The 13,939-nt window shown below is 40.8% G+C and overlaps 2 protein-coding genes across 3 annotated transcripts in view; both read right to left on the bottom strand.

Moving 5' to 3' along the window:
- The window catches only part of LOC129170015 (WD repeat-containing protein 7), a 91,130-nt gene extending 85,596 nt beyond the window's left edge, over positions 1 to 5,534 (bottom strand). For both annotated transcript variants that reach the window (XM_054757132.1, XM_054757133.1), the window contains exons 1-5: positions 5,337 to 5,534; positions 4,156 to 4,327; positions 3,977 to 4,083; positions 2,000 to 2,078; positions 1,625 to 1,799 (exon numbers count right to left, since the gene is read on the bottom strand). In XM_054757132.1, coding sequence (XP_054613107.1) covers positions 1,625 to 1,799; positions 2,000 to 2,078; positions 3,977 to 4,083; positions 4,156 to 4,314 — 520 coding nt within the window. In that variant the 5' untranslated portion in view covers positions 4,315 to 4,327; positions 5,337 to 5,534. The remainder of the gene's footprint in view (positions 1 to 1,624; positions 1,800 to 1,999; positions 2,079 to 3,976; positions 4,084 to 4,155; positions 4,328 to 5,336) is intronic.
- A 1,482-nt stretch (positions 5,535 to 7,016) lies between these two features.
- txnl1 (thioredoxin-like 1) lies at positions 7,017 to 13,405 on the bottom strand. Its single transcript, XM_054757070.1, has 8 exons — positions 13,132 to 13,405; positions 12,298 to 12,394; positions 10,757 to 10,930; positions 10,183 to 10,305; positions 8,388 to 8,457; positions 8,113 to 8,285; positions 7,369 to 7,473; positions 7,017 to 7,273 (listed from the first exon to the last, which is right to left on the bottom strand). Exons 1-8 carry the CDS (start codon positions 13,227 to 13,229, stop codon positions 7,244 to 7,246), a joined length of 870 nt encoding a protein of 289 aa, XP_054613045.1. The 5' UTR covers positions 13,230 to 13,405; the 3' UTR covers positions 7,017 to 7,243.
- Between the last annotated feature and the right edge of the window lie 534 nt (positions 13,406 to 13,939).

Raw genomic sequence — 13,939 nt, 5'->3', positions numbered from 1 at the left:
AAACTAATGAGATCCACTACCAAAGATCAGCATTAACACTAATGAGCCATTTGAATTGTCTCAGGTCGAAAGATGTTAATTTCACAATTAATTTACTATTGTTGTTGAATTTTGTTTTGTGCCGATGGGCACTGAAACATTTAAGGAGGTAATTCTGATGCTTTGGTTGTCTTATTGATCTACATCGGAGGAAAAGTGAGTATTATCATGTTTGCGTTTTTGACACAGCTATTGTGCTATGGATCTCAACAGAGAGTGTAGATGTACTGAGTGAAGTCAAGTGTAATTCGGGATGGGGACGATCCAAGCTGGTATCTGGCTCCTATATCAGCTGATTAATTCACATATTGAAAATTGCGATACTACCTGGGGAGATTTCCGATCCATGAGCCATGCCTGTGCTTTAATGCTGAAAGCAACTGCGACAAGAATATCAGCAAACATTGCCAAAAGAACATCAGCAAATGTACGTAGCTGTGCAGCTGTGCTCCTCACTCGCTCCGCACACACGCCTGATGCGTTTATAGCCATACAAAACAGTCGGACATCTACACAACACAAAACTTCCTGGTTGCTACAAAATCATATGTGGCTGTAGAGCGGCATATAAATCAACAATAATGATAATGCGGCGACCCAGAAGTTATGTGCAAGTTCTGTGTTGTTCGACTGTCTAGACAGCTACGTTCGCTGATATTCTTCTACTTACATTTGCTAATATTCTTTTGGTGTGGTTGCGTATTAGAGCACATAGAGCTCTGTTATCGAAACTGTATCGATATCAGCAGATATCCAAATTCAGGTATCAGGATTGGATTGGAAGTGACAACATGTGGATGAGTGCATCTCTAAGTGTAATATATTTTGCCATGCTACTTTGTAAATTGTTGGAAAAGAGAGGTTGGCTTATATTTGAGTCAATGTGATACTGGAAGGGGATAATGTTACAAAATCAGCAGGAAGTCAAGTCCCCCACAGTATATACGAGGGGTGTATGAAAACTTTTAAGCATCGTGTATAAGAAGCATGCATGGTCAAACCTATGATTTTTTAAAAGTTCAACCTTTTGTAAGTATTCCTGCCAAATTTTAAGATTCTAACATGCTTCATATATTTGTGCAGATTTTTGAATAAGCAAGGAGAGTCAAGGATTCATTGAAAAATGGAGAAAACGGAAATTTGTGCAGTGGCTCAGTATACTCAGTGGCTGCCTTGGCAACAATTCACGATTGTGGATTCAAACTTGTTCCCCATCCACCTAATTCACCAGACCTGGGCCCCCTCCGACTTCCATCTTTTCCGCCAAATGAAAAGCCTTGGCTGGTCGCCATTTTGACAGTGATGATGATGTCATAGCTGGAGTTGAGGGGTTTCTTGAGTCCGAAACAAAAGAGTTCTTCTACACCGGGATAAAAGTGCTTCAGCGCCATTGGAGCAAGTGTGAGGGGGACTATGTTGAAAAATAAATGATCAAAAATCCCTTATCCCTTTTAGTTTTTCTGATGCTTAAAACTTTTCACACACCCCTCGTACAGTACTTCTGAGCTGGCCATTGTGGCATGTTTAGATACAGGATTACCTTAAAAGACTGAAGTATATAATAGCCATGAAACATGATTGAAACCTTGTGTGCGGTGTGATCGGATAATGCTCATGGAGCTGATCCAATCAGGAGAGATCTTGGACACCAGCGAGTAAAGAACCTCCAGGCTGGTGGCGTCCACCACAAGAATCTCCGGGTAATGGCCGTTACAGAGCAGACGACCCTCTCGCTGAGTGCCTATAGTGAACTGATAGAACTGGAGAACCATGGAGGAAGAGGAGGAGAATGTATCATGGAGAAAACCAGAACCAAGGGTGAGGAGAGACGGCAAGTAAAGGAGTTCATGTTGTTAACATGCAATATTTCAATGCAATAAAATGTATGAGTCATATTACAGAGAGCCACCTTTGAAAGCAGTGTCTATTTACACATCAACTGCACACAAGATTGTGTTACCTGTATTCCAGTGTGAGCGCAAGCAAGTTTTGTGAATTCAATACAGCGGCCATCGTTTACGTCCCACAAACACATCTCCCTGGAGGCAACAAAAAATACAAGTGGAAAACTATCAACACAGCTTAGTGTATTCTTCGGGGCAGATAATTAAGAATGCATTCCAAGCACAAAAAAATTCAATAACCACTTTTATTACAGTATACTATATTATATTCTCAAGGGACAAGACCATAGAACAGAAACCTGGAGTAGTCAGTAATAGCTTGTATAGCGGTACTAATTTACTATCCACTGGAAATTTCGTAACACAGCCATTACAGACGTCCCTTTCCACTTTGCGCTTCCAATTCAAATTGCGTTTTTTCAAAAATACATCAATTAATAAACCATGCTGGTTTGTGGTCATTTGTCGAAAATATGCAACTTATCACAGTTTGGTCTGGAACCAATTAACCGTGATCAACAAGGGATTACTGTGTTTGTATTGTCTACATTCATATACTGTATTTGTGGAGGCCCGCCACAATTACATTTGGACCGCCACAGAAGGATCTGGTGCTACCATTTATTTATTTATTTAGATTATATGCTTGCACTCGCTCACAATTACATTATAATAGGATTGTCTGAGTGGCTTGCCGTTACGACTCCATCCAGTAGATGGGATCTTCAGCTTGCTTGTGAAAACTGCTCATCATGAGATACTGTCACACATTTCTAATGACCAAAAAGCTCAGTTTCGTCATGTCCAATTGTGCAAATTAGATGATAATGTCATCTCATATGTAATTAAGCACTCAGAAGGGATTGTGTTAAGTAGTTAGGAGGAGAAAGATACAGTCAAACTTGTCTATAGCGGCCACTAGAGGGAGTCTGCAAAAGTGGCCGCTATAGACAGGTGGCCTCTATAGACAGGTTGGTGTCCAGTTTGAATGTTGACCAGTAGAGGGAAAAAAAATAAAAAAAGTGGAAAAAAATAATAATAATAATGTTGACCAGTAGAGGGCACTGCGGACTGCTGATAAAAGTTGTACAGCACTACTAGGCTTGTTATTATCATGGTTCATGGTTTTAATCTTGAACATGCATGAGTCAAACAGTAGCACATCACATAGTACAATTCACAATTTTGCATGTCCAAAAAGGAGTAGGAAGAAGCAAAGCTTATTTAATCCTACCCCTCATCAGTTTCACATCAGCTGCAATACATTTATTCACCTCTTGTTCTTCCAAGTGTACTTTGTAGGTCTACATGACAATGTAGTGCAATCATAGCCAAGGTTTTTACTTACTAAAAGGAAGGTAGAGGCTTAATAATAACTGATAACTGATAAAATACTTCAGTTAAGTACAACCGAACTCAGTTTTGCTCCCGCTGCCGCATGCATGCTAGCATACTGTATGTTTTTTTTTTATTGTAGCGTCGCTGGGAGCACGTCCTGTTCCCAGCCTACTTTGCGGTAATGTTTTGGTGCAAATGCTCTTAAAGTCACATGTTTGACCAGGAAATAGCAAGCTCAAAAGAAGACGGCTTTTTTATGTGGAACAACTGACAGTTTGTGTGGATCTTGTGAATGATTGTGGCTGAGCTAGGACTCAGTAATTAAAGTCTACACACGACGCCTTCATTGATTGAAAAACAAAACTTTTTCGTGCATGAAGCTTCTATTTGAGTTGGTAATTTGGCCGCTATATGCAGGTCAGATATTGACCAAGGGAGACAAAATGGGTGGCTGCTGGCTGCTGGACAGGTGACTGCTATACACAGGGTCTATAACATGTAAATTTGCTGCGGGGGATTTTTCAGTGGCTGCTATAGGCAGGTGGCCCTTCTATAAAGGTGGCTGCTAAGACAGGTTTGACTGAATATTGAGGACTGTAAATAAAGCCACTCCTTGTTTAAAATGTAACATTTTGAAAAGCTTTTTTTTTGCATTCTTATGTCCGTGTATGAATCATAATTTATAGTTTACTCACCCACTCTCTGATGCACTGACAATGTACTGTTTATCACTGCAGGTGCTGGCTTTAGACAGACAGGTGATGGAGGCCGTGTGCCCAAACAGCATGGCCCGCGGACAAATCTGAGGAAAGGGAAAGAAAATCTAATAAAACCTCTCAAGACAGTGGCACAGGCAATCATGAACACCGCCTACCTGCAGCTCTGGCGTCATGTCCCAGAGGCAGATCTGTCCATCATGGCAGCCAGTGATAATGGTGCTGAAGTCGTCCATCACCAGCAGACTGCTGATGCAGTGGGTAGGAGCTGTGCGGCCCCATAAAACAATGGGGAGAACCAGATTGTTCCCTGACATTCTGGTGATGTGTCTGGCAAAGGTGGGTCGAAATGAATGCAAGAGTACATTAGCACAACATTCACAGATGTACATGTACATGTGGTTCCAGTTGCACAAGTCAACGTGTCCGAAAAGGAGTAGGAAGAGGCAGAGCTTGTTTAAGCTGTCCCTATTACCGTTTTCTTACTTTAAATAACAAGATTCTGAACTACTACTTTATGTGAACACTAGGATTTGGTTTACCATGAATATTTCTATATTTTTAAATTTCTGACATTCAAAGAATTATAATATAACAACCACAAAGTGTTATGTCTATGCTGCTTTTATTCCAAAACGATCAGGCTTTAAAAACAACAACGTTTGACAGACAAACTAGGTGACTGCAATGCAATTTGAAGAGTGGAGAAAGTGTGTGAAAAGTAATAGCGTCTATTGTATTTGTACATTTCATAAACGTAACCAAAGATGCCGACATTTCTCCTCATTAGGGTCGCGGGGGTATGCTGGAGCCTATCCCAGCTGACTTCGGGCGACAGGCAGGGTACACCATGGACTGGTCGCCAGCCAATCGCAGGGCACATATAGACACACATATATATAGACATATACCAGTAATCATGCTAAAACGACAGCACGTTTTTTTCCTGTGCTCACGATTAAACAATACGCAAGTGTTGAGTTAGCTTTTCAGTGTTGCATGCTAAATGTCCCGATGCAAACTGGGTTATCATTAATGTACTCTGGAACAGATTGAATGCAATGTTTAATGCAGCAGTGGTCAATGGAGTGCAGCTACCGTAGCAGCACAGGATGAGCCCACGAGCTGCCCTCGGTAAACACAAATTGTATTGTTGTGACCTATCTTAATCACACACTGTTTAGTTTTCATATGTATTTGTTTATTACACAAACAAGGCGAGATCGGCCACACGAATGCTAAGCTACATCAACGCCAAACAACTGCAGTGTCGGGACTTCCGGGTTATGAAAGCGGCTAACGGGATAGAAATTCACCGCTTAAGCGTGTGGATACGCACCAGAAACAACAGCTCACTGCGACATGTCCTTCGGGTTGAGTGTAGTCAAATAAATGTGTCACTCTGGAATGAATTAAAACCCAAACAATTTCACTTTTGGCTTGTTTTGCGTTTTTTAAGCATCGGAAACCTATGCGTGACGGTCAGTCAGCTGATCATGCGACAGCGGACATAACCTCAGCCGCATCCGTGTGTTTCTTATCAAAATAAAAGCACCAGCTGGTAACGTCACCGCATTACTAATACAGCCTCATGCCTGTCAACCAAAACTTTTTTAACCAAATTTTCCTTCTTCCCCGGCGCCCTCCGTTGTAAAAGTTCCCCTTATTTTATCTTTCATCAAACAAAATATCCTCTTCGGTCTGCAGGAGCAGCACAGCTTCCCGTCGACTTGCGACGCTCGGGCAACATAATACGGGCATAATACATCCTGTAAAGTCAGGCCTTCAAAATAAAAAAGAACATCAGCAAAATAACACAGTTGGTGGAAATTATTGTGGAAACACAGAATTTCCCTTATTTTTTATACAAATATTGAGAGGTATGCATACTATCATAGTAATGCTAATTATTATTATCATAGGATTAAGTGTGGACTCCAGTCACAATCTTGATGACTTTGGATTCATACTTCACAATATCATCAAAGACTTGTCCGCAGAGGGCAACTGGACTCTTGTTAGTTGAAGTTCTAAATTTTAGGTGTAAAGCTCCCCTCCTTATATGTCTCTGGTGGGTGTGTTCACTTCAGGTGTTGTTGTAGCAGGTGAAGGACCCTCTTGCATAACAATGGTTCATTCACCTGGCGGGTGGCAACAACTCGTTCGTGGCCATTGTTCCCGTAGAACGTGACAATCTTCCAGGGAGAGATCCCAGTGAACCACATCTACTCCACACCTAAAATTTAGAACTAATGAAGCCTTTAGATTAAAGGTGAAAAGTCTTCAACCTGCAAAAAGTGTCCAGTTGCCTCAACCTTCTGCGGATTACCATGACCTGGATGACTGAAAATCTACACAGACACATCATCAAAGACTTGCAACTCGACTTCAACATCAATGACTCGGGAACTGACTCGACTTTAGCCTGATGACTTGAAAATACTTGACATTTGTTTTCTCACAGAATCGGCCTCACTGAATGCATCTATTAACATCCCATCAGGTTAAATAACAACTAGGGTCTACCGAGGATCATTTCATTTGTATTCGCAAATTACAAGGTCATGGCATTTTATTTGGTACACTTAACAGTGCTTATGACTTGCAATGTCTTGAATATTTCAAGCCTTTGACTTCGGACTTAACCTGGCCTGTCTTGTCTGGAGACTTGACGTGGACTTGCACATTTTTACTTGAGACTTGGGGTTAAAGACATGAGACTTGCAAAACACCGACTTTCTCGCATCTCTGGAAAATACTGACATTTTTTTCCCATTGCTGATCCGAGTCACTGGAATTTTGGAATCTATACCAGCTGACATTAAGCAGTCTAAGTGATAATGTAGACTGTACCTTCTACTGTACCAGACATTTCCCAACTTTTTTTTTTTTTAAACCAAACCAAAGGCCTTGTTTTGATTTTATAGATTTTCATTCAGGATCCACAAAATGTATTTTACACTTAATATTACTCTCATAATACAATGGATAGCACAAAATCAGAAATGACACACATGCCTTTGAAAAAGGACAGTTTTATTTACAGGGGGATTTAATTAGAATTACAATATAAATGATTTATAGACAGAGAGAATGACAATTTATTAATTCAGAGGTTGAGGAGGTTGTGCCTATGTGTGTGTATATCAATGTCTGCTTGAAGTGTGGTAGCTTTGGCAAAGGGCAAAGTCCTTTTAATGCATCCTCCTGGATGCATCCTCCTCCTCTTTCCCTTCTTGTCCCCGCTCAGTGACTTTCTCCTTTCTTTCCCACAACCTGCATGGAAATAAAACACAAGACCATCCATTCATTAGCACAACACATCAATTGAAATGTGAATGCAAAATCAGCTTGTTGCGATGTATTCGCACCCTTTTGAAGTCGTTCATGTTGGTGGCCTGTACTGGAGTGCCAATAAAAGTCAGATAGTTGATTTTTGTAGTCTCCTCATCTCCTTGGTTTGATTTGACGAACACCTAGAGAAGGTGAAAAGAGGAAATAGTAAGTTCACGTGTTTAGTTGAGATACAGCGGTAAAGATCAATTGAGAAATATAGTATAGTAATATAAATGCATAATATGTATAATAACAAAAAATCAAAGAAAAAACATGAACTAAAGACAGTAAATACATATGTATTTGAGTGAAATAAGTGGCGGAGAAACCCTTGTTGGCAAGCAGATAGGTCACAGAGGCCCTCACTTTTCTAAAAATCATCCTTATCACACAACGTAAAGTGCATGAAGTTCCAGAGGGAGGGAGATTGCATGTTATCTTGTATTTCTTCCAATTTGGAATTAGTGCGCCAACAGTAGTTGCTTTTCAGCAAGCCTGTTGCTGAAGAGACAGAACTAATCTCTGTGCTTCACAGGCACATAACCTGTCTGTGGGGGTTTAGAATTTCTTGCAAGTTAGGTCAGTTTGATTTTTTTCTGTCACTCTGTGTTAAAATAACCCTCCCATAAATATAATGGGCTCTTCATGTAAGGGGGCAGACTTACAAAATCAGGAGGATCAAACCACGATTCTCCCCACTATATATCAAGCGTAATGAGTCTTGTTCCCCCCCAAGCTTCAGTACAACATAGCAGTGCCGTGTGTGTTCTGCTCCATACCGTTACACTCTGCACATTCTGAAACTTGACATAGCGCAAAGGGATGATTCCGTCGTCTTTGTAGTCTTCCTCCGACAGCTCCAAAGTTTGTGTGGCTTCGCTCCTCTCTGCATCGTCAAAACCCATCGAGCGTGGGAGATTGATGAACACCTTCACCACTTTAGGAGCCTGGGCTGATGCACAGAGAAAGGAACAAGGACAAATCATGATCACAAAACAATGTAAAACCATGAACCATCCACGACTGCAGTAGAGACCAGTAGACAAATACTCACCAAAATCTGAGCACTGTAGCTTCATGGAGAAGAGCTTCACGGGCTGGTTGAAAGCGATTGTTGTAAGCAACTGCAAAAGATCCACAAAAATGTTATTTTGACTTTTTTATATCATGAAACAGGTTAAAGTGTACTACACTGGACAAAATAAATGATCTACTATTATGTTTAAAGGTGTGCAGTCATTTGGATTCTGAAGCATCAGCCCTGCTACATGCATGGAAAACAATCAGGCACTGACAAGCCGCTGGAACACCTCAGCACATTCGTGATTCAGCATTCATGGCCTACCAAATTCGCAGATTTTATTTAATTTTTTTCTCTCCAAAAATAGGCCATTTTTTTAGCTGATCGAAAATGTATATACAGTATGACTGATAAAAAAGGTTAAATGTACAGCATTGTATGTACTACAGTTAAAAAAAGCAATTTTATATACTTATGCGTCACCAATAATGTTTTTTTGTTAAGCGTCGAGATTTCGCACATTGTTCAGCAACCCTTGAATGCACCATAGTTGCTGTGAGATGCAAAAGTGAAACGTCCATCCATTTTCTATGCCGCTTATCCTCACTAGGGTTATATACCGTCATTTTGCGGTATATAAGCCACTATTTTTTTCCTCACGCTTTCAACCCTGCGGCTTAGACAGTGATGCGGCTAAATTGCGGTCGTGTTCTGGTCTCGGCTTCGGAGCAGTCATTGTGTGCTTCGTGCGCATGCCCTCATCATGGAGAATGCATGGAGAGGTGCATGTGATTCAGCCTTCACGTTGAAGGCAGCTGATCTAGCAGCTTTTGCTCAGGTCTGCCGGTGGATCTCAGCAGTGTGGAGCGGTGTCGAGAGGTCCACTGTCACCGGTGGGCTTCAGGGGGCTGGACAGCTGCGTGGTGGGGAGGATGGCACAGACTCGGGGGCTGATTTGCCTCTGCGCGAGGTGGCCCTAGGAACACCAGCGGAAGAAGAAGAGCGACTGGCGGGGTGTGTGACGAGGGGATTGTGGGGCTGTTCGGTTCAGACTCTGAAGACGACGACTTTAGTGGTTTTAATGTGGAAGGAGGATGACGAAAACGGTGATGTCAGCAACTTTTCTAGTAGGCTACTGTTTAAGCAGCGGTACTACACGCACTGTTTGGAAAACAGCTTTTATTTAACTAAAAGAAATCTTTCTGTGTACTAAATATCCTATGTTATGATGTGGACACCTGCGGTTTATAGACAGGGGCGGCCCATATATGTAAAATCTTTTTTTCTCTTTCAATGTAGTGGGTGCGGCTTATATTCAGGTGCGCTCAATACCTACACATTTTATACTTGAAATGTGTTTAATAAGTATTTGAGGCATATTAATGAGATATGGGGAGGGTTCTGGAGCTCAATCTAATCTGATAATTCAGCTTGTCAGTCTTATTGCAAATGTTGATCTGAAATCGAAGGTGAACGTCAGACATTTTATGTGCGTCTCAATTACTTGTGGATTTTTGGCATTCGCTGAGGATCTACTTTATTTTCTGTTCCAGTTACAAATGATAAATTCCAGTTTGCTTACCTCCAACAAGCGAGACCTTAAAATGAATAAGCAACTTCAATCTCTACTACAAATGAGCCGACTAATCTCACCATAAAACCAAACTAGTACAACAACTACATTAAGTGCTTAAATGACAACCAGTCCCGACAGCATTACATGTACAAGTAATGCTACAGGTTGAAGACTGATTTTAGGTCATGTCACATGAAAGTGAGACGTTTAACTTTCTCCAGTTATTACTGGGTCTTGTTTTGCATTCCTTACCTGCTCATCACAGTCTGATTCCAGGTAGGAAGAATCTTTAATTAAACAGTTGTCAAAGCCACAGTCATCACTCTCATTGAGGCACTCGCAGCCAGCTTTGTTGACAAAAGGCATGAGGTCCATCTGGAAACCAAATATAGGAGAGACTTCAGTAATGCTTGTATTAGGTAAAAATCATTTATAATATATTCAGCTCAATTACATTTTATTTATATCATGCTTATTTACAACAAGGTACTATTACACATGGAGCAGGTCTAGAACCCAGCTCCTCATACATTAAGAAAAAGGAACTGAACCCCATATGAGTAATCACTTGGCGACGGAGGAAAGAAAAAAACTCCCTCTTCGGATGAACCATCGAACAGAACTCAGGCTGTATGGGGCGGCTGTCTGTCTCGACTAATTGGTTTGAGCGACCGAGAGAGGGCACAACAACAGCCGTATCAACAAGATGATGATGATGACACATGCACATGGAGGTACAAGAATGTAATCTAGTACATACTGCATAAATAAAAACTAAACTCTGTAACTGAGTAGTTTCCCACATTCCACAAAGATGTGTACGTACATATCCCTTTGGAATGTCGGAGTCCTCGCCGTTTCCTGCATCATTCTCCGTCCGCTGTTTGATCTTCTCCTCCAGACCCGCAGCGTCCGCCCCCTGATACTGGTCCACCTTAACCCGGTTCCTGAAGAACAAGAATGTCGGCGTGGCTGATATGTTGGTGGCTGCCGCTGTTGCCTGAGGAGGAGTGACACAGCTCAGTCAAATTGGTTTCAATATGTCTTTTCCCAGCACAAGAAGCAACACAGACTTGCATCGAAATTTTTGGTTTAAAGCGACTGGCTCTTGTTTCTTCAACATCTTCAGCATTTCTTATGACACAAACCAAAGAGCGCCATTTTACCCAGCCACACACTAACACTGAGTCTGAGTTTGGGAAAATCTCCATTCTGGCTGGAGTTTTACGTCATGACTAATTATGCAAATTATGCAAAAAGTGTCCGTTTTCGTCATCTCTCGCCTCCAAACAGGCAGGAAGATTGTTCACTCTGTGCATTGGTTCAGCACCTAGACTTTTCATACAACAACTGCGTTCAATAGAACAATGCCTATGAATGGAATGATACCTCATCACTCATACATTCGCTTGTCTCTGTGGGGGAGGCGGGGCCACTAGCATACACACATACACACACACACACACACAGTGCAGCAAGTTAGTCTCATGGGGAGAGCAATGCAAGGTAACGTAGTAGAAATTAGGAGGGAAATAGATGAAAAAAGATGATTGCAAAGCAAAAATACCACAGTTCCCAGAATTTGCAATTACTTGCCACTCCTAGAATTTTTATTATACGAAGAGTTCCTTACACGTTAGTCAATAAAAATTCCCCAATTTCCCCTACTTGGATTTTAGGTTTTATTGTGATTTCAGGCACAATGTGTGAACACACAACGTCAAAATGAAAAAATAACTACAGTGACAGTCACACATGTGAGATTGTACTGAAAAATGAAACCAACCCAGACAAGATACAGTTTTTAAGGTGAAACATCAAGGTAAACACAAAGTTACGCAAAACTGCTAAACCCTACACTGGACTCCAAAGGATTAATGCACCAATTTTTTAACAAAAAATTTAGAAAAATACAGTAATTCCTCGTCACTTTGCGCTTGGAATTTTGTAGCTTCACTCTTTTTATCATAATTTTTCAAAAATGTATTAATAAATCACTGTTTTGTGGTTTAATATGATCTATTATTACTTTTTAAAAAAAATAAACAAATTCTACATATTTTTGGCGTAAATTGAGCATTTTCAAGCATAAAAAAAGGCTAAATAAACTAAAATATAAATAGAAGGCATTCAGAAGACGCATTCAAAGACGTTATCATAATATGTAGTATTCTACATAGATCACTAGGTGTCTGTAATGTTACATTGGGATAGTCACCGTAGAAAGACAGGACAGGAAAAAAACTAAAAAATCACTTGTCATGGACAGGTCTGGAACCAATTAACGGTGATTAATGCAGGATTAATGTACCACATAGAAACGTAATGTCTTTTAATTTATTGTACCAGGATGCAGAGCAGACTGACCTGACAGACATGGACATCGACTTCGAGGAAGACAACTTGTGGATACTTGTTACTCAACATGTTAAACGCTGGAGCTATTCTGACACATGGCCGGCACCTGAAGGGCAAATAGAATGTGAATATGGGGGGGGGGGGGGGGGGGGGTAACATCTTTTCACAGCAATACAAACAACCAACACTGACATTGAATTTCCTGTGGGATAATACATTTGTCAACTGTGATTTTTTTTGCCTTTTAAAAATGTGGTGACTTGTGTTTTATTGCAGCTTTTAATACCAGACATATGTGGTCACTGGTTCATCATAAAACGTAATATCTAAGCCAACAATTGCAATGGTGTCTGGATACAATATACCGTCAGATTCGCCAACATGCATTGTCAGTATGCTCTATCAATGTTTTATTAAGTCTTATTCAATCATTCTGGTAAATAAACGCAGAATTAATTAACACTTTGCGAGCTAAGGAACACCGAACAAACAGGAAATGCTGGAAATGTAGTTATATTGAGCAACTGTGGGAATTACATGAAATCTTATTTAAGATACTTTTACAGTAAAGGTCTAAGATCAAATTGTTTATTAGATCATCAAACCCAGTATATCAGTAGCCAAGTCACCCTAATATTGCTTTGTCATTGTAAGCAACTATGCTAGAAGAGCTAATGCTAGCATGATGCTAAGCTACTAATGGAAGCTGTTCTTATTTCATATCGATCTAGACAGCTCATGACAGCTCCTTAAAACGGCTAACGGCGACCATTAGTGTCCTTTTACTCTGTAAAAAAAAGGCAGGGTTGGCGTGAGCTCGGCTCGAGCGGAGCTAGGTCTTACCCGGCCATTGTGAACTTGACCACCGCGAGCCTGGAGCCGGCGGCCGCTAGCTCCGGTAGGAAATCCTGATCACTCCCGATCACTTTAACGCCGACCATGGTAGAAATAAAGTTTATAGCGGTGGCGAAGCTTTGTTACCGCAGATTTAGTCCAGCAAAAAAACGAAATGAGTGAATAATTAGTAAAATATAATGTTGATGTTTTTAGCCTTGAGTCAGGAAAGTAGCTCACTGGTCTCTATTTGTAAGCCACACTGGAGACGCAGCAAAAACACAACACGTGACCGTCTGCTTGGCCAATAGGAATCTGGAAAGGCGCGGCCTGTGTTTTCTTTCATGAAGCGTAGAGTCCTTGCATTACCGCCACCTTTTGTATTGGAGTGTGAACATCAAAGTACATTTGATTATATCCGCTAGATGACACGGACTCATGAGCGTTTCCATGTTTATTTCCACGTCAACAATCTTTTATTATGTTATTTTAAAAAGTAAACTATAAATGATATGAATGTGGCTTGTGAAATTCCATAAGATGTAGTTTTAATGATCTACACTACACTTGCATATTGCACTGTTGCACTGTCCCAAATGATGTGTCCAAGAGATACTTGGTGACACTGAGGTTAAGCAAATTATTTATTGCCTATCCCCACATTGTAAATCCCCTTTGGGAAACACACTTTAATCATGCAACTTGCAGTTTGATTTACACAAAGAGGCACAAATGGATCCACTGCACGATACTGTACACATACAACATGAAGTGCAATCAGAGGGTTTGGTGTACGAATGGGAAAAGTAATCCTTGA

The sequence above is a fragment of the Dunckerocampus dactyliophorus genome, chromosome 17, assembly GCF_027744805.1.
Source record: "Dunckerocampus dactyliophorus isolate RoL2022-P2 chromosome 17, RoL_Ddac_1.1, whole genome shotgun sequence".
NCBI classification, from domain to species: Eukaryota; Metazoa; Chordata; class Actinopteri; order Syngnathiformes; family Syngnathidae; genus Dunckerocampus; species Dunckerocampus dactyliophorus.
The sequence above is the reverse complement of the archived record's forward strand: the minus strand, read 5'-3'. Positions and strand labels throughout refer to the sequence as shown.

Excerpts from the sequence above, each read along its gene's own strand:
- txnl1 (XM_054757070.1), bottom strand. The coding sequence starts at position 13,229 with ATGGTCGGCGTTAAAGTGATCGGGAGTGATCAGGATTTCCTACCGGAG. Across the intron at positions 12,395-13,131 it reads GTCAAGTTCACAATGGCCGG|GTGCCGGCCATGTGTCAGAA; the intron begins GTAAGACCTAGC and ends TTTGCCCTTCAG. Across the intron at positions 10,306-10,756 it reads CCGACATTCCAAAGGGATAT|ATGGACCTCATGCCTTTTGT; the intron begins GTACGTACACAT and ends TTTGGTTTCCAG.